The 25,749-nt window shown below is 45.0% G+C and overlaps 2 protein-coding genes and 1 long non-coding RNA gene across 7 annotated transcripts in view; 1 reads left to right on the forward strand and 2 right to left on the reverse strand.

Moving 5' to 3' along the window:
• wwp2 (WW domain containing E3 ubiquitin protein ligase 2) overlaps window positions 1–18,696 on the reverse strand; it is a 35,928-nt gene extending 17,232 nt beyond the window's left edge. For 2 of the 3 annotated variants that reach the window (XM_062389091.1, XM_062389090.1), the window contains exons 1-9: window positions 18,644–18,696; window positions 16,206–16,287; window positions 13,556–13,712; window positions 12,838–12,959; window positions 11,547–11,684; window positions 5,415–5,493; window positions 3,245–3,408; window positions 2,681–2,903; window positions 2,442–2,531 (exon numbers count right to left, since the gene is read on the reverse strand). In XM_062389091.1, coding sequence (XP_062245075.1) covers window positions 2,442–2,531; window positions 2,681–2,903; window positions 3,245–3,408; window positions 5,415–5,493; window positions 11,547–11,684; window positions 12,838–12,959; window positions 13,556–13,712; window positions 16,206–16,275 — 1,043 coding nt within the window. In that variant the 5' untranslated portion in view covers window positions 16,276–16,287; window positions 18,644–18,696. Of the gene's footprint in view, window positions 1–2,441; window positions 2,532–2,680; window positions 2,904–3,244; window positions 3,409–5,414; window positions 5,494–11,546; window positions 11,685–12,837; window positions 12,960–13,555; window positions 13,713–14,424; window positions 14,528–16,205; window positions 16,288–18,643 lie in introns of those variants that run through there. The other variant, XM_062389092.1, reaches the window with a different exon arrangement.
• A 1,128-nt stretch (window positions 18,697–19,824) lies between these two features.
• adat1 (adenosine deaminase tRNA specific 1) lies at window positions 19,825–25,746 on the forward strand. 3 transcript variants are annotated; one of them, XM_062389138.1, is made up of 10 exons: window positions 19,825–19,897; window positions 20,000–20,147; window positions 20,780–20,848; window positions 20,984–21,038; window positions 21,157–21,287; window positions 21,577–22,207; window positions 22,293–22,438; window positions 22,525–22,624; window positions 23,242–23,328; window positions 24,765–25,746. In XM_062389138.1, exons 2-10 carry the CDS (start codon window positions 20,024–20,026, stop codon window positions 24,895–24,897), a joined length of 1,476 nt encoding a protein of 491 aa, XP_062245122.1. In that variant the 5' UTR covers window positions 19,825–19,897; window positions 20,000–20,023; the 3' UTR covers window positions 24,898–25,746. The 3 variants fall into 3 exon arrangements, with proteins under 3 accessions (XP_062245122.1, XP_062245121.1, XP_062245123.1); XM_062389137.1 differs by lacking the exon at window positions 19,825–19,897 and having other exon boundaries at window positions 19,906–20,147; XM_062389139.1 differs by lacking the exon at window positions 19,825–19,897 and having other exon boundaries at window positions 20,010–20,285.
• Window positions 23,497–24,768, reverse strand: LOC133954741 (uncharacterized). The gene is made up of 2 exons (XR_009920814.1): window positions 24,452–24,768; window positions 23,497–24,094 (listed from the first exon to the last, which is right to left on the reverse strand). It is a non-coding gene; the product is annotated as an uncharacterized LOC133954741 (long non-coding RNA).
• Window positions 25,747–25,749: the final 3 nt, after the last annotated feature.

A 25,749-nucleotide genomic window follows, 5' to 3' on the forward strand; every position in this document is an offset into this window, starting at 1 on the left:
CTTCCGAGCCTCCTTTAAGAGGCAGGAAAACACGGCTCCCTCTCTGATATTAGTGCTAGCTAGTTATTTACTGGAGCCAGGGAAAATCCCAGAGGCCACCACGGCCCGTCTGAGAGCCTCTACTTAGTTCTGCTATCTGACTTAGACTCTTTGTACCAGTCGTGTCATTAACCATCCTCTCCACGTTGTTCTCAGAACTCGAACTCTGCAGTCTCCTCACATGAACTGTCAGGATTAAGAACCTCCTCACTTCTCCTTTGACTTCTCGTGTCGGCCGTCAGCGTCTCCCGACAAATCAGACCACAAGTCACATTCACACAAGTCCATACAGCGCCTCTAGGACCAGAGGAGCTGGGGATCAAACCCCCGACCTCCGGATTGGAGGACGACCCGCTCGGAGCCAACGTACGCGCAGAGCGAAGCTTATTTCCTAATGCAACAGTCGACCACATCACTACGACCGAGTCTCGGCTTCTCCTGGATCAGTTTCGTTGTTTCTTCCTTGCCAGAGGCAGGAGGCGGAGTCTAATGATAGCAGCCTGCTCTGATTGGATCAGTGGATCAGTTCCCCCCTCGTTATTGATTCATTTCTTCAGAACAATGTGAACATGTGACGCAATGCTTTTTGAAAAAGTTAATATTTGCTAATATATGTTGTGGAGTAAAAGTTAAAAGTAGCTGAAAATAAAGTTTCTCAAGTACAGTGACTAAGTAATTCAGTGTCGGTATCAAACACAAACCGGTCCCATGTGGAGTTTATCCAGTCAGCAGGCCCGGGGGGGATCGACAAGGTATTGATCGGAGTTTTGATTAAGTTGTTTTCTTTTGATTGGCTCTTTGGCTTTTAAAAAAAGAACTAAAAAAAGATCAGTTAAATGGGAGCCATGTTTTGAAAACCAGTGCAGAATATAAACATGCAATATAACATTGTGGTTGACAGTTGACATGTGATGCTGACAAGAAGGGATTCATGTAAACAGAGCATCAGACTTGATTAGAACAGCCCTGGTGCTGTTGAACTGAGGGGAAGTGTATTATGAAGTCCTTCTTCAGAGCTTGTGTTACAAACAGTGTGTATGATAAAGAAGTGTGTGTTTTCCTCCAGTCTGGCTCAGGGTGGAATCCTTTGGTTCAGTTTCCAAACCCAGATTGCTTAACTGCCCCCAAACTCTAAACAGTTGCTGGTGTGTACCTCTGGAGTGCTAGCCCGGCATTAGCCTGCTAATTGATCCTGTGAAGGGCCACCGGCTGCCAGGCAGCACCGCGCTGGACGGGGAACATGTGGCTCTGAGAAAGGACTTTTGTTCTCTGGGCCCCTTCGCTCTCGTTGCTTGTTCGGAAAAACTGAGCTGGGGGTTGGAGGTTGGAGAGGCGGGGCCGACCTTTCCCCAAAAACAACCTCTCTCTTTCTCTCGGTCGCTCACACCGAGACAAACAATAAATAAGTGTGCAAGTAAACAATGTCATAAAAGGGCGGGACTCTGGCAGGGTTACTCGTCATGAAGCATCAAACCAGAGGGAGAAAAGTTCTCCCATTACCAATCACAACTTATATTATATATAAATATAAACTGAGAACATTTGACACTTTTATAATCGACTGGTGGTGAGCCTCATGATTCTGGACCCGTTTCTATCCTTAATGTGCAAATGTCCACTGGTGTAAACACTTTAACCTCCAGTCACACCAGCGTTTGAGCAGCTCTGACCTCTGAGGGAGTCCAAAGTGGAAGAAGCTGTTGTAGCTTATTAGTTGTGTTGCAGAATCTAACTTGATTCAACCTCCTCGGCTGGATTGTCAACCGAACAAAGGAGAAACTGTTTGCAGACAGTTATGAGACAATCCTACAAATATGTCTTCACAATAAACCGTGTGAACTTTCTCTTTTGTAACTACATCATCGCGCGTGTTAGGTAAAGTGTGAATGAACCGGGGTAAACAACGTGAAGGTAACGCTCAATTTATGAATAGATGACCTCATCGGGTTTTTACAAATCATCAGGTTTGAAAAAAGGTTTTCAAACGTGTGTGATTCTTTGGACCTCGTCGAGCAGACGAGCTGCAGCCTGAACGTTGTCTCCCAGGGCCAGATGACGTCACTGTGACCTTTGACCTCTGAAATCTATTCAGTCATTCTTTGAGCCCAAGTGACAACTGGTCAAAAACCGAAGAAATACTCTAAAAGCAAACTTGAGACATAATGTTCAAAAGACCAAGAGCATATTTTGAACCACAATCCAAATCAGTTAATCCTCGAGTCTGAGTGGCACCTAAACCGTCATGTTGTGTATCCCGAGCAGGAGGCTGTGATTGGTTGTTGCCGCTATGACGAGGGCGGCAGAACCAAGATTCAGACACACAAACCATCAGTGTTAACACAACATGCGAGTGCTCAGTAACTTGGACACAGAAACACATGTGAGGAGGTTTGTGGACGCACCCCGGTGGCAGCGGTCTCTCCCAGGTCGTGGTCTTGGTGTTGTGGTCGACGTAGTAAACTCTGCCGTGAGGCAACACCCTCTGCTCCCAGCTGAACACACACACACGTGACACAGAGAGACACAATCCACGTCACAAAACAGATCTCACTCATTTATAGTCACAGAATCATGTTCTTCTGCTTTATGATTTGCTTGAATATGAATATTTGTGTGAGTGTTATCCTCCAGAGACTCTTACCCTGTCGGGAGTGATTCTGACGTGGGCTCCGTCGTGCTGGTTCCTCCGGCCGGCTCTGTGCTGCCGGGGGGGGCGTTGGGGCCGGGCTCCGCCTGGTTGGCCGGGCCCAACGCGTCCTGCCCGGGAGGAGAGCTGCTGTCGCTGCTCGGAGCCGGTGATCGACCTGATGGAGAGGGCGGAGGAGGCGTGTGACGGGCCACGCCCACCTGACTGTTCTCTTTGTCTGAGAAAAGACGCAGAAGAAGAAACAAGAACGTAAAACCATCGACTCGCTGTCACAGCGTCAACTCCAAAGACTAAACAAACCCGGATCTAAGAAGCTGAGGTGGAGTTTCTACTTTTACAACTTCTGAGCTATTTTCTAAACCACTGACATGTGACTGAGAAACACATCCCAGCTGGCTGCTGAACACCGTCACCTCCTGATGAGCTGTAGAAACACACTCAGCTTTGTGAGCGGAGACTGTTTCTGAAGCACAGATTACAATCAGCAGCTTCTTCCTCATCACAATCAGAATCAGATCCGAGTTGGTTTAAACACGTATATTAAAGTCTGGCGGATACCTGATCCATTTCCTGGGCTTCCTAGACACTTGGAGGAGCGGTGGTGAGCCGACGAGCCCGGCCCGGGGATCTGCTCCTCAGTCAGCTCCCCATTAGTCAGAGAGCCCCCCCTGGAGGACCCCGGGGAGCCAGTCTGCGAACCCCCCACTGACAGTCTGTTGCTCCTGCGAATGTAAAGAGAAACACAGACAGGGAGAGAATGAGATGTGGAGCAGATGAGGCGACCGAGAGAAAGAAAAGGAGAGGAGGAGAGAAAGTGGGGGAGGGAAGGTGAGAGATGAGACGATCAGAACACATGTGCTGTCTTCACCCGGGATCGTGTCACAGCTTCGTTTTGACCACCTCGGATAAAACCCTGACTTTTTAAATCAGTCGGACCTTGATCACAGCCACGTCACATTTAAAAGAAAAACAGAAAATGCAGATGCAGGACACAAGAGAAGGAAAGTTTTACGAGTATGAAAACGACAGAAATCACATTTTAACACCAGTGGTAGTGGTAGAAGTATATTAACGTGATGGCAAACGCAAAACGTAGCTGTGCTTTTCCGACAAGAGCTTTTATAAATACAAAGATAAACAGGCCGGCCCCCCCCCCCCCAGGACGGAGGAATGCTGAGGCCGAGTTCAGACGAGCGTCGACAGAACGACCACAACCAGTCGAGCTCCTTGTTACTTCCACCACAATAAGGAGAAGCAGCGGGAGAGTGTGTGTTTACAAAGTGTGTAACCTGGCGAGTGGGTTTGTGTGTTTGTGTGTTTGTGTGCGAGCAGAGCTCCTCATCAGCGGAGAACAACAGGAGGAGGTGATGTGTTCGCACACAGCTGGATGCAGATGTTGACTGTTCTCCATGACACTGGTGGTTCGGGCTTCACGGTGTTTAATGCCCTCCTGCAACGTTTAGAGGGAAATACCATCTGACCCCATGCACCCCCGCCACAAGGCTTTGAAACGCAGCCCACTCTACTATTTATTATCCATTCTAGGCAGTGAGCGCGGCGCCCCCCCCCCTCCTGAAACCACACACTGGGGGGGAATAACATGCTGGCACTCTGCATAAGTGCTTCAATCGCCCGTTCTGCCACAGACTTCCTTCACTTCATTCTTTTCTTTCTTCTATTTATTTTGATTACCATTATGCCGCGGGTTTTATCATTTTTTCAAACAATCGCTTTGCAGCCAGTGTTTGAGAAAAGAGTTACGCAAGTTTACTGTTGTGCTATATTTCTTTCTGTTTTACCACAATGTCTGGAAAGATCTGAAACCAGCAGCTTGATGAACTTCTCTCCATTTAGATGATTCAAAGTTTGATTTCCAGTTTGTTTAGGTTTGAGATGAAAGTCATGATGAACTCACTTTAATCTGTTTAAAGTCTCTGTTCCACGTCTCACCAGCCTAAATATATATATATATTTATATATTTCTAGAAATGAATGTATGATTGTCTGTCTGTTGGCCGTTGTTACAATATCGTGGTCACAAAAATGGGAATGGATGGAAAACCAGAAAACATAATGTTGTTTAATAACGGGTGTCCTTAGTACAGAGACATTTAAATGTGTTAAAACATTCATTCCCTTCATTATTATAGATAACCTGAAATAAATCCATGCTTTGATGAATAAGCAGAAAGTGAAGTAGTAATTTCTGAAACCACTTTATAATTTGTTGTTTCATTATGAAATAATCCAAAAACATCATGAGCATGAATGTCAATGTGAACATGAACAAGCAGGGAGTTGTTACATCTGCAGCTCGGACTTGTTTCCAAACCTCTGCTCCTGCAGGAGTTTCTCCTCACCGCCGCCAGAGCTCCTCCTTTTTCTTCAGCTTGTTCTTCACAACTAAACTCACTGTCGGCTGCAGACATATCACCAGTGTAATTCACTTACATATGAGCCTTTATATGAGAAGCCAAGCCCACTTCCTCTTTCAGTCAGTCGGTATGAAAACGTTACTCGTTCAACCTTTCCTCCCGTGAACAACTTTCCACGAGCTGCAGCGAGTGCAGATCTACTTCTGACATGTTCCTGCACCCGGCAGATTTAATGTGCACACAGATGAACGTGGGCAAGGTGAAGCTTTACCAAAAACACTCAAATCAAATCTTTTTCTCAGCAGCATCGAGGGGATCAGTGTGTGTGTGTGTGTGTGTCTGTGTGTGTGTACCTGGTGTTAGAGCCAGCAGCATTGGGCGTCTCCTCGCTCTGGGTCCTCCTCAGGTTGGGTCGGTCTGACTGAAGCATCTCTGCAAAGACAAGATTACATCATTGATCAGAGGGTTTTCATATATAAATAAATATATATAAATAGTCTGAGATGATTCATGTGAGAAGAAGGAAAAAGAGACCAAGTGACCATGTGTGCCAATTTTGAGAGGATGCTGGATGACCCCAAATTCAAATCATCTTTGATCCAAGTTTGTACTTGTGCCGGGTAACTAACAGAAAATGAATCGTAACTGACATTTATGGCCTCTAACCGACTTAATCCTGCTCATGCCGGTTAATTCTCTCTAAACTGCCTGAAATCACCAACTGTTGGGTTTCCCCTATGTTCATTTTGTTGGGTCGGATCATGATTTGAATAGATTCCCTCACGGTGTTGAGATATCACGTTCATAAGAATGTGCTGGATAGACGGACGACCTCAAACTTAATGCAGCCGGATGTCACCGGCCCGGAGGCAAACACCCGTGAGGGTGTGATGGTTTAACTACGCTACAGGTTTGATTGATACATTGAAATGAGAAGAAATTAAAAACAGCTCATTATGAGATTTAGGCCTCTTCATATTTAATCCCTTTTTTTAAACTCCAGAAGAATAAAAACTATTTACGCCTGCAAACATGTGGACATGGACGTGTGTGTGTGTGTGTGTGTGTGTGTGTGTGTGTGTGTTTTAGTCTATACGTTGAGTCCTGACACCACAGGCCTATAATGTGCTATTCATTAAAACTCACTTTCTCCCTCACAAACACAAAAGCAGCAGCTTCCTGTAGCAGGACACAAACACACCAGACACACAACAGCCTCAACCAGTGTCCATGTTTACAGGCATATGTTCTGATATCTGAAGTAAAGCAAACAGGTAACCTCTCACTGACTCCCCCCCCCCCCCAACACTCTATGAAAGAGCTTCTTGTGGCCAGACCCGACGGACATACAGAAAAATAAACAGAGGTCTTGAGGAGAAACCATTTTGTCATTGCCTGAGTCCATCGCCCCCCCCCTCCCTCTTAATGGCCCAAGTCTAATTACTGGTGTGGGGCGTGTGTGTGTGTGTGGGCGGGGGGGGGTGTGCGTTCAAAATGGAATAGAAAACAAAAACACCTGGAATATCAATTACTAATTCAGTATTAAAGTTATTATTTAGCAAATTAAAATGTACCAGTATGGATCTGGCCTACGTGTCCCATGTGGTGTCAAACCATCAAACCATCAGGTCGCCACAGTTTGAAGGATTTCTCAACACAACCCGCTCTTTGATTCAGCAGTAACACACTGTCCCCTGTTCACTCGGTCATGCAGTCAACACGTCTTTGGCACATGCAGCCAGTCAATGTACAGATTCTAGCAGGACACGTCTCAGTGTCTGTGCAGCAGTGTTCCTAAGGCTTCTGCTCCTGGACTGGAAGTTATTCACACAGTAAGTGAAGTGTGTACACAAGCACACAACATCTACACAGTGGGCCAATACTCCTGAGTTGAAATGTTTCTGCTCTGGCTTCTGTTTCCCCCCCAGATCATTAATACAACGGTTTGTTTATGAAAGCCCAGTGTGTGTGTGTGTGTGCACGAGTGTGTGTGTGCACGAGTGTGTGTATGTGTACAAGTGTGTGTGTGCACGAGTGTGTGTGTGCACAAGTGTGTGTGTGTGCACGAGTGTGTGTGTGTGCAGGTCAGAAACGTTGCTAGGGGAAATTAGTTAAAAAAAAATACATATCTACAAGAGGTGTGTTCAGAACGAGAAAACAGAGCACCTACACACCAGCAGAAGGTAACACACTCCAACCTTTATACACTTTGTATATTCAGGCTAAACACATGTGCCTGCACACACACAGACACACTGTTATAACACATATACAAACAAACAAGGCACAAAACAAATCATAACACTTAAAACAGACAAAGACAAGTGCTTTAACTTGAAACCCTGTTTTACGAGGGCACACTTACTTCTCCTCCCCCCCCCCAAAAAAAACACACACAGAACCACACACAACCGTTGTAATCGCTGCCCCTACGAGCCAGGAGAGGAAACCCCCCCCCTACTACCATGCAGGCTGCTTCAGGATCACAGGAGACGATTGTACTGCAGAGCTGCAAGCAATGAGACTCAATTACGCAATTCTCTGAAACAAATCAGACAAAAGCCCCCCTGATGTGTGTGATTGTGTGTGTGTGTCTGTGTGTGTGTGTGGTGTTTTAGAAAAGGCCTTATTAAATGGGGGAGGCAGAGCTTATTCACTGAATTTAACCACACACCTGCACACACGTCACAATTCATCTCATCCCACATCAGGCTCTGATCCTGGGTTTACGTTTCAGGAAATTTGCTCATTCGTTTTCTCTTCAGGGATCAGACACAAGCAGCAGGTACCAACCCAGCTGTCACTCAGAGGATTGAGATCTTCTGAGTTCAACCCAGCTGTCACTCAGAGGATTGAGATCTTCAGAGTTCAACACAGCTGTCACTCAGAGGATTGAGATCTTCTGAGTTCAACCCAGCTGTCACTCAGAGGTTTGAGAACTTCTGAGTTCAACCCAGCTGTCACTCAGAGGATTGAGATCTTCTGAGTTGAAGCCTCAGTTTTGACATGCTGTTCAGGGCCATCTTGGTTCTTTGAAACCAGATGTAACCAAACTTGGAGGAGCAGGGGGTGGAGCCTGAATGAGCGATCGATGAACCCATTGGACGGTACTAGCTGTCAATCACACTGTGGTATACACCCCCAAACACATCTGGTGCTGTTTGATTCTAAATGATCATAATTCACTAAATGATCATCAGCTGTTTTTTAGAAGACTTGAAACTAGAGACTGACGTTATAAAGTGAGAAGTCACTTTCTATAGAAACTACCAGAGGAGTCGCCCCCTGCTGGTCATTACACAGAAGACAGGCTTCAGGCACTTTTGCAATGGTTCCTGCTCCTGGAGTCTTCCTCTCCCACATTTTTTTTAAAAGAGTCTAAGGCCTGGACATGTGAACAAAGAAAAGAGAAGCTCAGATCTCAAATCAAGTGCGATCAGATGGTGATAAAATTCAAAAAGGTATTCCAGCTAATTTGAATAAACAAACCGTGTTTATGACCATAATTGTGCAATAATAAACAGCTTTAGAGCACGTATGTGTGTAGTTTCAGCAAAGTCTGGGTTTCACGGTCTCGCCAAGAACAGCATGTCAAGAATATTGTTAAAGTAACTGAATAGGAGCAGAAAATATTGCCTATGTACAGCTGCAGTATTTCTTCCAGATCAGTGTCACCAGCTTGTTTTCATCAGCCCTCGACACCGACATCACAGAATCTGCATCTTCTGCTTTCAGGCCCGACGCTAACATCTTACCTTCCTTTGAGGGTTGGAAACATAGAGTAGGTTTCTTTATAACAAATATACAGTTATTACACTGCTCTTAAAACCAGAGCCAGGTCCATGCTGTGCAACACACACACACACACACACACACACACACACACACACACACACACACACACACACACACACACACACACACACACACACACACACACACACACACACACACACACACACACACACACACACACACACACACACACACACACACACACACACACACACACACACACACACACACAGGGCTTTTCATAGAGCTCTGCACAGAGCCCACAGTGTGTTCTGCTGAATGAACACAGCAGTGAGGGCCAAGGCCTGCCACAGCACGCACTGGATAAATGTGTGTCTTTGTGACGCCTCAGATGTGATGAAGGTTAAGAGGATGTGTTATGAGTAGGTGAATGTGTGTGTTTGTTTGTGAATGCTGTTATACCACATGTCCTCACAGGGACAGCAAGATGAGAAGGAAGGGGAACAGGCTGTAAATCCTCAGGAGGTGAGTTTAGGTTTTCTGTAGATTTAAGTTAAAATAGGAAACAGAGGTTTTAACTTATTGTCTAACTGATATCAGTGTTTCCGGGTCGTGGTCACAGTGTCGCTGGTGAGTCTGTAAACAAAGCACATTTATCATTTGATGGATAATTTTCCATTAGGAAAAAATATGTATATTTCACTGGTTCCCAATCTGTGTTGGAATTTCAATCTGAGTGGTTGCAACATTATTTTATTAATAGGACACAAAGATAATGTTTTGTTCAACCACTAAATCCACTAACTCCTCCCACGCTCATTTTTTTTATAAAAACCATCAGGGCTGCGTCGTGGTCTGGAAAGGCCAAAAACTGAGAAGCACTTTTTTATTTTCAGGGAGCAGTTTCCTTGATTTTGTAATATTTTCAAATAATAACAAGAGGAATGGTGGAGGTCAAGTTGAGGTCCCGAGTATTGAAAATACAAGGGAAGACACCAGTGACTCATCTTCAGACGTAATAAAACAACAGAGCACGCCTCCATCCTGCTCGTGTGATGTCATCAAAGTGTCCACAAACCCCGACATTCATATTCAACTCGAAACAAGCTCATTTCCGATGTCCCCCAGAAGTGGCTAAGCTACCGGATGTTAGCCTTTTCAACAGTCCCTGAATGCACCTCATTTGAAGATATCAGGGGACATTCAGGCGAAAGGCAGGTGGCGCTGTGGAGCTGTGTCAGAACTGACACATGGACCTGATCGGGGAAGAACTGTGATCGTGTGAAAGAGGTTTGAGGCTCATGGACAATGCACGGAGGAGTTTTAATAACTCCCTCTCTCTTTTTGGCAATCATCAAAATTTGACGCCCCGGTCAGAACGCAGTTTTAATCTCCAGCCTGTGTAGATGACACTCTCTGAAATATGAAGTTGATCTGATGAAAGTTGTTGGAGGAGTTTGTTAAAATACAAAACGTGTAAAACAGCCAAGATGGCCACTAAGAATACGTACAGTATCATCAGGCCTGACACGCCCCCGGAGATGGTGAGATTTTGAGTAATGTTCAAGGCGTCATAATGCAAATAATATCCCTGAATAATCAAATGAAAAGCAAACGGGGCTCCGCACTGTCGCTGCTCGGGCCGAAGAACCAACTCTTTCAGAGACTGTGGAACAGAATGAGCTCAAAGGCACGTGGGTAACGAGGGACATTTACAGTGAAGCCTCTGTTTCCGTACCCAGTGGGAAAACACTCAAAACGAGTGAGGACAGACACACAAACATCTTACTGTACAAACAAAAGAGTGTGTGTGTGTCTGTGTGAGAGTGTGTGTGTGTGTGTGTGTGTGTGTGTGTGTGTCTGTGTGAGAGTGTGTGCGTGCTGGTAGTATTTAAGGACATTTCAGAGACATGAAGGTAAAGACCGAACAGAGATGGTTTAGCGTGAATGTTCATTTTAATGTCGGTTTGAAAATTCTGAATTTTCAAACACTGACAAACTCTTGATTTAAGCGTCGTCTGAACTTTTTGTGTTGAACTACTAAGTTTAGAACTTGTTATAATAGAGTTTTTGTGCGTTGGCTGTGGATTTATTATGATATTTTTTTTACTTTGACACAGAATTTATTCTTTTTCCCCCACTTCATAGTGTTTTTTTTAGGTTTAAACTAAAGTATATGTCTTTTTTCTTTAATGAAACACATTAACACTGATTTTAAAATCACATTTATAGAAAGAAATCTACTTTAATGGGTGAAGCATGTGTCATAATGCCACCTAGTGTTTCAAACTGTCTTGAACATTACGTAGAGTCCACAGTTTGGGACGTCTCTATGTTATGACATATATACTTAATATATAATGGCATCTAAACAAAAGGTGGACGCCCCGTAATTCAACATTTACGCAGAATTGTCTTCATTTTTCTGATCTTCTTTTCTGTCTCTATTCTCCTCTTAATATCCAAAAGGAGATTTTAGAGTTTCTCATGTTTCTTTTGCTCAGCTTCAGAGAACTTGGTGTCGAGGAACAGAAATATCATAAACCTGGAGTTAGATGTTTTATAGAACATAGATATAGAAATAGACTCTATAGAAGTGACATACATGTGCACATGGTGCCTCTCTAGATGCTCCTCTGTACGTTTCTGTGTTATTACCCTCACCTCTGTGTGTGTGTGTGTGTGTGTGTGTGTGGGTGGGGAGTGGGGGGGTAAAAGGCGGTACTCACTGTCTGCTGCCATCCTGCCATTGGGCAGCGAGCCCAGATCAACAGCCATGCCGTCCAGACAGACGTTGAGCTCGCCTCCCGCTACAACCAGGCCTTTGTTCTCCGTCTGCAGCACCAGACTCAGCTGGACGTTCTCCACTGGAGGGGGGGGGGGGCAGAAACAGAAACAGAGAATGAGAGGATGACTGGTTGAAAAAGGTGAAGGACAATGGTGGTGGTGGGGGGTGGGGGGAACGAATGACAGGAAATCGAACATTCGGCGTCACTGCTCTGAATGAGAAACAGTGAGAACCCAGTGATTTATCTTCCTCATCAGCAGACAGACGGTCTCCAGCTGAGAGGAGGAATCAAAGAGCTGAGGAACTTTTCTCTCTTCACTGTGGGTTCAGAAGCAGATGTGACGTTTCTGTGGCAAGAAGTGGAAACTTATCGGCTACCGGACAAATGACTCCATCGCCCGAGAACTGTCTGAGGAACTGAACGTGCTAAATGTAAGTGACTTTGTATCAGACACGTCCTGATTTACAGCTGCTATGATCAATATGTTTATTCTGACTGTGCATCAGAGAATAACTCCTGAATGTGCAGGTCTCTGCAGCGTCACCAGGCTTTGACTCGCAGCTCACTAATCAGCCGACCGGTGATGAGTTCCCCCTCTCTGCTCTCTGAAGCAGCTTCCAGACCTGAGCGGCTGTTTGTGAAAACGAACTGTCTGATTCAGTTGCTGTGGACAATCAGGACATTTCTAATTCCAGCCCCTCGTAAAATCTCCATTGAACATAGTGAGATTTGATACGTCATGTTCTGTCTTTGCCTGCAGAACAACCTGTCGTCAGAACGCTCCTGAGGTTTGTGTGTCTGTGAACGAGTCTGAGCACAGAATCTCTGCAGTGTTCTTCATGTGTGAAAGACTAATGTCTGAGAAGGTCCCGACACCACCTACATCCACCAGGTCTGACAGACTAGTGCTCCATCCTGGGTGTGTTCACACCTGAACTAAGAGCTGTCCACCTTGGATCAGCTTCCCTGAGACACATGTAATCATCAGGTCTGAACCGGGTCATGTTCTCTCTCCTGTAGGAGCCTGGCAGACGAGCTGCTCCTGAATTCAACTTGGAAAGGTTCCTTCTTCAAAACTAATGAAAACATCAAGATGAAGGTGAAGTTTATGATTATAGATTCACACTGGACCTGAGCTGTCAACTGTTCTTTTGACGCCATGTACATTAAACTGCATCGTATTATAATTGTGAGTGTGTGTGTGTGTGTGTGTCTGTGTGTGTGTCCTTACTCTTGCCATCGTGTGAACGCAGTGTGTCCAGGAGGTCGATGGTGGCGCTGCCCAGTAGCTCCTTTCTCAGGGTGTGGCAGCACCACAGCTTCAGATCCAGACGACTCTGAGGCGTCACATTACTGTGAAACAAGAAAACACACAAAATACTGCACATCAGGACACTGATCTGACCAATCAGCAAACAAACTGACACACACTGTGGCTTCCTTATACTTCATGTTTCACTTTTAGTCAATTAAATTACTTTCTTATAAGAATAAAAGGGAAAAAAACATTATGTAGTTAATAATCATGAAGCTGAATTACAACTTAATTATAGAAACCTGATAAATGTTTTTCTTCAATTGGCCCTAATTCTCTGTCCTTGCTACTCTATCATTGTCTGTGTGTGTTTTACATTTTACGTAAGGAAGTGTTTTTAAATCAGTTGAACTTTAAATAAACTAGATTTATTTAAATTTCAATAAAATCTTGTTTTATTGAACTTTAAATGTTACTGGTTATAGAACATCAGGTCATATTCTGGTCTCATGAACTCAGCCCTTCATATGACAACGCAACGAATTATTATCTTCCCACGTAATTGTTTACACAAAAGAATTACAGGCTTGTGTTGCAGTTTTTTCATAATGGATAATGTCATTGAGTGTCGACTTGTACAACGTGTGTGTGTGTGTGTGTGTGTGTGTGTGTGTGTGTGTGTGTGTGTTCTCACAGGGTGAGGTCTTCATTCCACTGCAGCTCCACATGTCCGCTGCGTTTGCCTGTTTTTTTGGTTTCGCTGCTCAGGCCGTCAGCGGTCACCTCCACGAAGGAGCTGAGCCGGGAGTGGCGGCTTGGCAGCTTGGGTGACTGGGGCTTCGCTGAAACCACTGCTCTCACACACACAGACAAACACACAAACACACACACACAAACATGTTAGGGCAGTCATAAATGTTGCAGTAAGTAAAGGTGTTCTTAAAAATAGCAAATGATTTGCTCTGAGGCAGGAATGAAGAAATCAACACAGGATATTATTATTATTATCTCTTTCTAAAAGGCCTTTGACCTTTACTCTGAAGTTTCCTGGAGTTGTTTCACTACAAGTCTTAACTTTGTTTTTTTTTCCAGCTGTTTGTACAGTTCCTTCATGCAGTGGATTGTGGGAAACTGTCCATAGTTTAAACACACTACAGTGTGACACAACCTGTTAGTCACTGGCAGGGGTAGAACAGAGAGGAGTACAAACACTGCCCTCTGGTGGAGGAAAGAGAAACATCTGCAGTGCCACTTTCATTTGTTTGAAAAACATTAAGGTCAAGACAATAATGATTATGACGGAGTTATAACCAAACACCAGCATTTTTTTTTTACATATTTCTATATTTATGTGTAGTATTTACTCCTTCAACACATTTATATAGATATTTTATCCTTTTTATTTCTTTCACTTCTTCTATTATGCCCTTTTTTATCTATTATTTTGCTGGAGAATTGTGCCTTCTGATTTCATGATGATTTCTTTTGATTCTGATTTGTTTTAATGTCCCTGTACAACATCTTGAATCTACCTCTAGAGACGAGCTTAATAAATAAATCTACCTTGTGCCTTCCAGTTTGATTCAGTTCCCCCAGCAGTGGATCTATAACTTCCTTCCTGGAACAAGCTGTTCAGCTGCTGAGACAGTTTCTCATGTACAATGACTCTTCATGAAACTTCCGGTGTCTCAATGAAACTCTGACCTACTCTGAATTCTCAGAGTTTCGAGTTATTTTAATCTCAGTCCGTGGATGTGGGGGGAAGAAGTCTACAGATGGTCCTAAGACAGATTTAGTGGTTTCAACTTCTTCTGGGCCTGCAGAGAATCTTGTTGCAGCTTGTGTCAGTTCGTCCTGAATCCTCACCGGAGTTCAGACACGCAGCCTGCCCGTGTTTCACTGGGTGCGTCTGATCAGGACAAGAGGTCGACCGAATGAATGACGACAGAGAGAAGAGGCTTCTGTCTGCACAGATCTCGGCCAGTCACTGATCTCTGGGGTCATAAACCGCCAGAAAAACAAACTGTGACTCACTTGCAGCCGTCAGGCGGGGGAGGAGGTACAGAGATGTGGAAATGCACCAGTGAGGGAAGAATGAAAAGTTGGTTGCGATAGAGCGATAGGAGGAGTGGAGGAGGAGTGGAGGAGGAGAGCAGATCAATGACAGGTCAGGAGGTAAATGAGGAGCTGAGTCAGAGATCAACACAGAATCTCAGAAGAGACGGGGAGGAAACAGCTCTTTGGTCACATGGGACTTTATGGAGCTTTTTATAGAAAACCTCAGTGGTTCTCAACTAACATGGATTATCCCATTTTGATCAACGACGCCACTTACAGTGATGAGTCCCAGCCGCCACTGCTACTGAGCCATTAACTGCTTTATTCAAGTTCATTAATATTGAACGTATCGCGTGTCCACTGACAGACTTCTGGAATTATTAGACAGATTAATAAATAAACCGAGTGGGGAGCTACTTGAGGAAAAGGACACTGAGATAACTATGAACATTTGGACTACACTGTTACTTTTTTTACTACTGCATTATCCCTCCTATAGTATATTCATATTTATATATTTTTATATATTTATCTTGCTCATAGTTCTTATATGATACAATACCTGTTAATACTGTTCTATTACATATATATTTCTTACTGTACATATCTATTTATTTACATTCCACTTTAAATACGCACAATACTCTGCACTTTACTGCCTTTTTTTGCATTTCTGGTTAGATGCTAAACTGCATTTCGTTGTATAAATACTTGTTCTGTGCAATGACAATAAAGTTGAATCTAATCTTATCTAATCTAACTTCAGTCTCTGTGAAGCAACAACAACATCATGTTCACAACGTATCAGTTCAAGCATCAAGACTTCACGCTGGAAGTCAAAGGTCACAGAAGAGCAATTATCATGATTTGTCCTGATGCTTTAAAAAGGTATGAAGCTGCTCCACTTCCTGTCTGAAGGAGGTCTGAACTGCAGGTCAACTGTTCACACAACTGGAGGACGGTCAAACAACTTTACCACCATGAGCAATGATCCAAAATATGACATCTGCAAAACAAACTGTGAGGAACCAGGCTGAGCCACTGTTTACAAAGGAAAGAGGGAAGGAGGAAAGGAGGGAAGGAGGGAAGGAGGGAAGGAGGGAAGGGATGATGTGGCAAAAATGCCATACATCATGCAGAGAGGATATTTTCGTAATATGACAGATCAGCACAGGGGACATGAACCTGCAGCCAGATGAAGAAAAGGTCCAATAGAATATGGAGATGATGTCTGACACTTACACACATGTTTGTGCTGCAGCTGATGTTAGAAAACAGATATTTACCTTTCAGGATCAGCTGAGACTTCTCGGTGGTGTGGACAGCAGCGGGTCTGCTCACAGTGGCAGCTGCCATGACATCACAGCTCTGGAAAAACCACAAAAAAACAAACAAACGAAACTTAGAGATGTTCCGATACCAGCATCAGAGACGTCTCCGGTACTGCAGGAAATACTGGGTCGGGTGGAGAATACAGCTGGTAAATGTCTAGAGAATTCACAGTGAGTGAGTTGACGTGATTCTACAACGCGACAGAAGTGAAACTGGAAAAAACATAAACAATAAAAAAAGGAGTCGTTCACACGGTTGACGAGGTTCGATGCCTGTGTCGACTTGTTGTCAACAAAAACAAATAATCTCCACCACAGAATGATCTCGTCTGCACGGAGCTTCTTCGTGGATTCCTCGCTCTCTGAGCATCCTGATGGTAGAGGTTGCTATAAAGACATCTCCACAACCTCATCTTCTCGTTCGCTTTATCAGTGGCATACTGTCAATCCTATGAAGTAGACGGCATGCAGGGTGTTTGACCAGAGTACCAGACTACTTTCTAGAACTGATAGGACTCTGGGAAGATGCTGTCTATGGAGAAAACTAGAAGAGGCTGCGTATGCTGAGATGTTCTCTGAGGCCGAACAACGAGGGTGGAGAGCAAGAGGTCGCCCAGTGGAGGTCGGCTGCAGAGACATCAGGTTACTGAAAGATTTAGAAATCCACAGACAAGCGCTGCCTACCACCACAACAGAGCCAGACTGCAGAACGCTGCAGCCTGTGGCTCTGGACCAGGAGGACGTGATGGGGACACACACCCGGGTCTGACCAGCCTGTGGCTCTGGACCAGGAGGACGTGTTTAGGACACACACCTGGGTCTGACCAGCCGGTGGCTCTGGACCAGGAGGACGTGATGGGGACACACACCCGGGTCTGACCAGCCTGTGGCTCTGGACCAGGAGGACGTGTTTAGGACACACACCCGGGTCTGACCAGCCGGTGGCTCTGGACCAGGAGGACGTGATGGGGACACACACCCGGGTCTGACCAGCCTGTGGCTCTGGACCAGGAGGACGTGTTTAGGACACACACCCGGGTCTGACCAGCCGGTGGCTCTGGACCAGGAGGACGTGATGGGGACACACACCCGGGTCTGACCAGCCAGTGGCTCTGGACCAGGAGGACGTGATGGGGACACACACCCGGGTCTGACCAGCCAGTGGCTCTGGACCAGGAGGACGTGATGGGGACACACACCCGGGTCTGACCAGCCTGTGGCTCTGGACCAGGAGGACGTGATGGGGACACGCACCCGGGTCTGACCAGCCTGTACTGGGCCTGTACAACATCCAGGGGACATTCACCATCTTTTCTTGTGTTCTGACAGTGTTGCGATTGTTGACGACGTACTGTCACTGCATCACAACAAACCACACAAAAACAACAAAGTGAGGATCTATCCATGCAACCTGGCTGCCACACATTCAGCACCTCCCCCCCACCAGGCACAGTGGAAGTCATCAGACCCCACAAACATCACCTTGAGTCAAAGTCAGAGCAGATGTGAAGAGAAGCTGTGTGTGCAATGACACAACATGAAGCTGAACCCTGGTGTCTCCTGTTCACACCGTGAAAAGACCCTGGAGGAGGAGGAGGAGGAGGAGGAGGAGGCGGCTCCTCATCATCATCATGTTATCAATGCATCAGCCCCAAGGTGACTGCTGGTATCCGACCTGGCACCAGTTCAACCCGGACACCGAGTCAAAGTGAATTAACCCAAAGCTCCAAGTTGAGCTGCGGACAAAGATGCCCACACCTCCTCCCTCCGCCGGGGCTGCGGCGGTCAGGGGACGCAGCTGGTCACCGGATGCTCACTGACCTTCACATTAAAGATCGAACTCACATTCTGATTCCCCCCCGCCCCCCCTTATCAAATACCTCTGGCTGCTACGCACTAAACACAAACACGGAAGATGATCAAGGAATTTGTGTCCATCACCGTCAAGCTGGCCAAAGGCTAATCCTCACACTTCCGGTTACGTTTTCCAAACTACAACTCATCTCGCACAAAACGTGGCTTAGAAACAGCACATGAGCAAGTGTATGAAGTCCACTTGAGCCGAGTATATTATGAAGATTACAGAGATTCTATAAATATCAAAGATGTTCCAAAAGAATCAACATTTGCTTCCTTAGCATCGTTTGTTTTGAAGGTAAAGTCGCTCACTTCCGGTACGGGTGAGGCTAACTGCTGCTAGCTTGCGACGGAGGAAGCTAGCCGCTAGCGAGCGAGCTTAGCGGCGGCTTCTCGTCAAAGGACGAGCGGATAAAAGCTGCTCTGGTTCCCCGGTCACACGTAAAACAACACCGGCGGCTCCCCGGTCACTGTCAGGACAGGAGGCGGCCGGTGACACGACAACAACCCGGGCTGAGGCGGAGTCTGTCCCGTACCTTCTCCAGCTGTGCTCCGCTGATGTCAATAGCGAACTTTCATTTCCGCCTCACTGACAAAACCACGTGACGTGTTCCCGTTTCTGTGGCACAAAGGATTGTGGGCCATGACCATTTAGATCACTTTAGTCTCAAAACATAATATTTATTCTTTCTTTAAACTATAAAACAAATAATCTTATCAAGAAATAATTAAAGTGATGCAAATCCCGAACGACCATAGCCTGTAAATAAGGTGGATGATGGAGACGTGTTGTTTACATCCGTCCATACACACGCTCGACCAATCAGGAGTGAGTCTCATCATTGCGTCAATAATTTAAAGAAAATGTATCAGAAAGGAGTTAATTTAATGTGAACTTTGATTTCTATATTTAGATCCATGTCCCATCTGGTAAAATAGAGGAGGTGCAGTGTGTGACTCATTGTGCAGCCGGCCACCAGGGGGCAGTCCAGATTGGCTTCACTTTTGGATGCTGTCGTCTCACAGATTGTAAATAAAGATGGAGGTTGTGTCTCTACTTCCTCCCACTGTCTAAAAATGAAGCCGAAATATACAAATCCTGTCAATAACCAAGCTGGACCAATAAGGAGTCAGTCTCAACTGTCAATAATGACGTCTTTCTATATCATTAATTAACCATATCGCGAATATATCATTAAAACCATTCTTCAGATAGATATTTAAATGAAGCCGAATGAAATTTTGGAAACAAGAACACTTAAACAATTACAGAAACCATCTTTGAAAAAGATTTTTTTGGTTTGCTACATGTCCCATCTCCCAACATGGAGGAGGCAGAGTTTAAGACCTGTACCACAGCCAGTCACCAGAGGAGATATTTTACACATGTTAACCTTGTAAAATGTGGTCACTGTCCAGGATTAAACTAAAATTTACATTACATAAAGTCGTTATCAAATATTAGCAAAACAATAATAATAATATAACCCTACTGTATTTTTAATTAGGAACTTTCAGTGTTATATTAATACTCTTTTATATACTATAGTCAGGTATATTTTCTGAATCTTTTTATTCCCTGTGTACTGTATTTTTGAAGCTAATATAAAAACTGCTGATGTTTTTCATCTTGGCTTCCAAATACAAAACTAGAACAATAGAGAATAATCTGTAATCTGTAATCCAGAAACAAAGGATCTTTATTGTGAAAGGTAAACCAGTCTTCCGGTACCACCGACCGGAAGTGTGTTTCTCTCCTTCTTCTTCTCGAGCAGTTCTCCGGTAGAACGGTGTGTTTATTAAACCGGTTCGAATCTTTTAAAACTTTATTTTTGTTCTGATCACGTGATTTCTGATGCATTCAGAAACTTCTCCTCTTTGTTAAATCCCAGCGGCTCCGGTTCCTTCGCTCCAACATGGCGGACGCGGATGAAATCGCCCGGTTGTGCTACGCGCGTCTGGAGGCGCTGCCCCGCAGAGGGAGGCCCGAGGCCGGCAGGGAGTGGAGCCTGCTGGCCGCGGTGCTCCAGACTGACTCAGGTTCGACTGAGGAGGAGAAACACGCTCCACAGGAAACTCCTCTGTTCTCATTTAATATGTTCCAATCCCATTCTTCTCTGGAGGATCAGTAAAGTCCTGAAGGTCCATAAAACTGATCTGATCTCAAATCAGCAACAAGTCAGTTCAAAGTGCTTCACACAGATATAAACTACATCACGACCACACAAGACGATGACAAGTGAAAGCTTTAAAAAATAAAGCTATAACATACATAGAGAATAAAAGATGCAGACTGACCTCACTTCTTTATTTACCTTTTATTTATTTGTTGCACAGCCTTCATATCTTATAAAGGTTTGAGTTGAAACTTCCTCCGTTCATTCTTTTCAAATTAAACATGGCTTCCTCAAACGCACTATAACAACACAATACAAGAAGCATATAAAAAGAAAGACTTACACAGAGAATAGCAATAAATGAATTGATTAAATGAGGAATAAAAGATTGAAGGTCACTGTGCAGTGTGAGGAATGAGGAATTCTCTCTCTACGTGAACGAGATCAACACAAACACATGAATCTGTTTAGAAAGTGAAAGATGAGGATCTTTAAAGGTGTGATATGTTATAAATGGAATTTTAATCCATTTAATCTTTTTCTTTTCTTTCACAGTTAAGACGGAGGTCGTTTCCCTGGGAACTGGAACCAAATGTATTGGACAGTCACACATGAGTCCTCATGGTGTGTGTGCTGTGAACTGTATTACCACAGCTGCAGTCTTTCTTCTGTCTTATATGACCTGAGGTGCCCCCCCCCCCCCGACCTAAAGGAAATATACGTTAACAAACCATCATTACAATCTTTTTATCCCTGCAGGTGATGTCCTCAACGACAGTCATGCAGAAGTCATTGCCAGGAGAGGATGTATCAGGTCTGTGTCTTTGTTCAGTTGAATGTGTGTCTATAGCAGGTCAATATGGTTTATTCATTCTGTTACTTGTGTGTGTGTGTGTGTGTGTGTGTGTGTGTGTGTGTGTGTCTGTGTGTAGATACCTGCTCCAGCAGCTGCACAGGGCTGTGAGCGGAGGCCACAGCTCTGTGTTTTGTCCGTCGGAGGAGCAGGGGAAGTGGAGGCTTCAGCCGGGAGTTTCCTTCCTCTTCTTTACCAGTCACACTCCCTGTGAGTCCAGTTTGCTCCCAGTTCACCTGCCGTCTCACAGAGTTCTTACAAATTGAATTGTGGAAAATCTATATTAATTTAATTCAGCCCTATAAATGACTTCCAGCATTTTATGTGACACAATCCACAGGATTTAAATCAAGTTATAGTTTATTCTTGTTCATATGAAGAACAAAGCTTGAATCTCCTGTGTGGATCTAATGCTTCAGGGATTTGTATTTGTACCAGAGAGCTTTAAGTCCCTGTGTGTGGTCCAGAATCAATAATCAGTCTTCCTGTCTTCTACCAGGTGGTGACGCGTCCATCATCCCCATGACTGACAGCCCGTCTCAGCCCCGCCCCCCTGTCGCCTCTGTAAAGGGTCGTGAAGGGACGGGAGCAGGAGGAAGTATGAAAAGGAAATCTGAGGTTCCAAGCGAAGGGCCACTCACCAAGCTGGCTCGTGTGGACGAACAGGAGACGGCAGAGACGAGGACAGAGGACAGAGGAGACACAAAAACATCATTCCCCTCAAATTCATCTAAAAGTGAAGGTTACTCTCAGACTCAAGCCACAGAAACTGTCTCACATGCTTCAGCACAGCTGGAGAGAACAAGCAGAGACCCCCCTGACAGCGCTGGACTGAGTGGTCGGGTCCCTGACGTTCACAGAACGGGGGCCAAGTGTGTCCCTGGGGGGGCAGCCGACCCTCTGCAGCCCGGGACGGGGTACCACAGCACAGGGGTGCTGCGGGTGAAGCCGGGTCGAGGTGAACCGACTCTCTCCCTGTCCTGTACTGACAAGCTGTCCCGTTGGGCAGTGCTGGGCTTCCAGGGTGCTCTGCTGTCCCATTACCTCCAGGAGGCGCTGTACTTCAGCACGGTGGTGGTGGGGAAGTGCCCGTACAGCAAAGAGGTCATGCACAGAGCTTTGGTGACAAGGTGAGGGAAATGGAGGCTAGAACCCAACTGAAACAGGGAGCGTGCTCGGAGCAGAACTTGATTCTAGTCCTCATGTGATCCTCAGGTGTTCCCATGTGACCGACCTCCCTGCAGGTTTCTCTGTGAGTCCACCAGAGCTGCTCCAGTCCAGCCTGGAGTTCCGCTTCAGCCAGGCCCAGACCGAGCTGCAGCACCGGGCCACACAGGGACGCATCTCCCCCTGTGGGGCAGGTAGTGTTATCAAGCCCTGTGAAGTCAAATTAATAAGATAAAGGAAAAACTTAAATGCAGAATAACAAAGCGTTTTTTTCTTTCAGCCATCAGTTGGTGTAATGTGACTGAACAGCCAGTAGATGTCACTGCCAACGGCTACAAGCACGGAGTCACAAAGAAGGTGTTGGGCACAGCGAAGTCCAGGTGGAGCCAAAACACTCATTTTACATTTGATCATAAAGAGAAGTTCACACATTCCTTTATCCAGTACAGACACTGTTGGTAAAAACGACTCAAGTAAAAGTATAAGTTCTGATCCAACCTCTTTACTCCAGTAAATGTTTCTAAGTTCAGGCTCTGAACCGAACTCAAAGAGCAAAAGTAAAAAGTTTCCCTGTGAAGGTCATCGTCACATTAATGAAGTTCAAAGACTTTTTCACTTTAACCAAGACGACTTCAAATCAACTAGAAAACATGTTAAAGCAAGAAAAGATTTATGAGCATGAGAAATGTTCCAGAAGGAAAAGTGTAAGACAAGTAAGTCCAGGGATTCAAGATCAACTATTCACTTTATTGTGATTCACACGACACACAAGAAAATGAAATGACATCAAACCAGCTGACAAATGAATGCTACTGTTTTCTGAGTAGGTGTAAAAGTATATCTAGTATAGAAAAAAGTATATGAATAAAGTACCGTAACAATTAACACAGTGTGACTGAGTTACTTCCCACCTCTGAGTGTTTATAGATTCATATGAGAATTCACAGCTGATGGTTTGAGTGAATGTTCTGTGAAATGTGTGTGACTGTGTCTCCAGGTCTCTTCTGTGTAAACTGGAACTGTTCCACTCGTTCCTGTCTCTGGTTTCAGCCACGGAGCCGTCAGCACGTCCCAGATCCCTCAGGTAAGAGACAAGAGGCTCTTTCATAACCTCCCCGAGGTCTGAAGGACGATTCAACCCCCCCCCCCCCCCCCACACACACACACACACACACACACACACAGCAGTCTGTTTGTTCACCTTTTACAGAGACTTGTGTCTGAGACATCAAATGTAGAATTCAACACTTGCTGGTGCTTCCAACATTTATTTTTAATCATTTCATTTCGTTCTCATCTCACTCATGTTTCTGATCAGTTCAGTCTGAATTAGTTATTTGATGAAAACAGGCTGAGACAGTTAGTTTAGTGGGTTCTGAGAAGTCATGGATGCCCTTATTTTGAAGAGCAGGGCTCAGACAGGAGGATGTAGATAAACAGGCGGACGGGTACAGAACCAACAGGCTTCAGGAAGGGATCACGGTTATTTACCAGAGAGAAGCCATCACCCTTTGGATTCTGATCTTAGAGTTAGACTCCTTTTCTCTGTGCCTCAGTTTTCATTTGTTTTAAATGAAGAGTTATATTTCTCTCTTTTCTGACGACAATCAGCCGTAACAGTTTATATAATTAATATATATCTATGTCCGATGGTTGTATAAGCCGAGCTGGATAAAAGATATTTTTTTATATGGAACCACTTTTGTGATCCAGTTTCTCCGTCAAGGCACAAGAGGCGACTTCCACTGTCGCACACACACTCACTGTTTAACATAAAGTGTGTTTGTGTCGTGTCAGAGGGTCACTGAAGGAATCTGATCCCTCAGGGCAGGAGGAGCAATCCAATACACCTGGGAAATAAAGGAACGCACAGGAAGATTAGTGCACTGATAACATCGAAGCCATTAACCTTGTGTGTATCGTGTTGTCTTCACTCTGATTCCTTTAAGTGAGCACAGTAACGTCCCTCTGCCGATTGAGGGGGAAATGAAAACCAGGCAGAAAGAGGGAGCTGATAAATACATAACTGACAATTAAGAAAACCAGTCCAGCCATTAGAGAGTCGTCCTGGAACTCTTCTACCACATTCAGTCACTTTTTATAGTGTGTGTTTTCATTCTGTGGTGCAGAGCGAAGTTAGAAAACATTGTGTTCATCCTCCCTGGTTTATCTGCACTGAAGATTTCAAAGTCAGTCATTATAAGCACCTGTGACTCCCGTGGATATCTGTGTCCCAGTCCGATATCGTGAAAGATCCTGAGGTTTGACCCAGTTACTGCCCACTGCCCCCCCCCTCAGCTGCAGAGCACTGGTCATTTCAAGTCGATAAGATAAGCAGATTGTTAGATATGAGTTCCACACACAGACGGATGATCGTGGTGTCAGTTGGTAGATTCAAGAAAGTGAACAAGCTGATCTGATGAGGCCGAGGAAAACCTGAAACCACCGATCAGCCGTCCTCCAGCACAGGAGGAATCACAGACCCACATTCTGAGTCAGTTCTTTTGTGTGTCTGTCCAGGAGCAGCGAGCTTCGGACCTACTGGGACTACAAGCAGGCGTCCAGCTCGTACCAGCAGGCCTGGGAGCAGCTGCACAGCCAGGCCTTCCCTCTGTGGCCGCGCAGCGACAGGAAGCTGCTTCTCTTCCACTGAGATCCCTCCAGCCTCTGCTGCTCCGGCCCACGGAGCTCTGGCTTTACGGTCGCATCAGAATCTTCTTCATCATGTGACACTTTGTGTTGATTTCCTGACAGCTGGTGGGTCGAAGTTGGAGCTGTGGATAAATATTGTTTGGTTTTGTGCGTCTCTCTCCGTCACCCGGGAAGTCGCTGCTGGCCGCCGCGGTCCCGCTGTCCTCAGAGGTCGATGACCTTTGTTCTCTGTCCTCAGACGACTGCTTTGTTTTCATTGTGTGTGTAACGTGTTGTGACTGCAGCTGAAAATCAGTTTCCTCTGATTCCACGTTAGAATAAACTCCTTCCCTCCGACAAACTGAGGATCTGTTGTGTTACAGCTTCAGCTCAGCAGATTGTCGCTGGTTGTGATCAGGATGCTTGACATTGTGTATTTAATGCTTTAAAATCAGCTGCAGTCTTTACATTTATGATTTATGTTTTCATCTTTAATACAAACATGACTACATCTTGTAGAATGATGTGGTCAAAGAAGAAATCGTTGGGGCAGGTCCAGGATGTTTTAATGATAGATGTTTCAAACCCCAACCCACTGCTTTAAGTTGCTTTAAGTTGGGTTTGAACTGGTTTGAACTGGGTGTGAACTGGGTGTGAACTGTGGTTGTCAGGTTAATGTTGATCAGCGCAACAGGAAATGAAACGTGATTGGCAGAAACGTACATCGTGTTAAATGTGTCCTAACGTGCGATACAATAGAAAAATGCAGCTCTGCTCTACAGCACTACTAGTGGTCAAAACCTGCACATGGTCCCTTTAATTTTGACCAAATGTAAAAAGTAAAAATAAAAATGTTGGAACATCAGATTCAGAC

Source organism: Platichthys flesus, chromosome 6, assembly GCF_949316205.1.
Source record: "Platichthys flesus chromosome 6, fPlaFle2.1, whole genome shotgun sequence".
In the NCBI taxonomy this organism is placed as follows: domain Eukaryota; kingdom Metazoa; phylum Chordata; class Actinopteri; order Pleuronectiformes; family Pleuronectidae; genus Platichthys; species Platichthys flesus.

Excerpts from the sequence above, each read along its gene's own strand:
- adat1 (XM_062389138.1), top strand. The coding sequence starts at position 20,024 with ATGGCGGACGCGGATGAAATCGCCCGGTTGTGCTACGCGCGTCTGGAG. Across the intron at positions 21,288-21,576 it reads CTTTACCAGTCACACTCCCT|GTGGTGACGCGTCCATCATC; the intron begins GTGAGTCCAGTT and ends GTCTTCTACCAG. Across the intron at positions 22,439-22,524 it reads CATCTCCCCCTGTGGGGCAG|CCATCAGTTGGTGTAATGTG; the intron begins GTAGTGTTATCA and ends TTTTTCTTTCAG.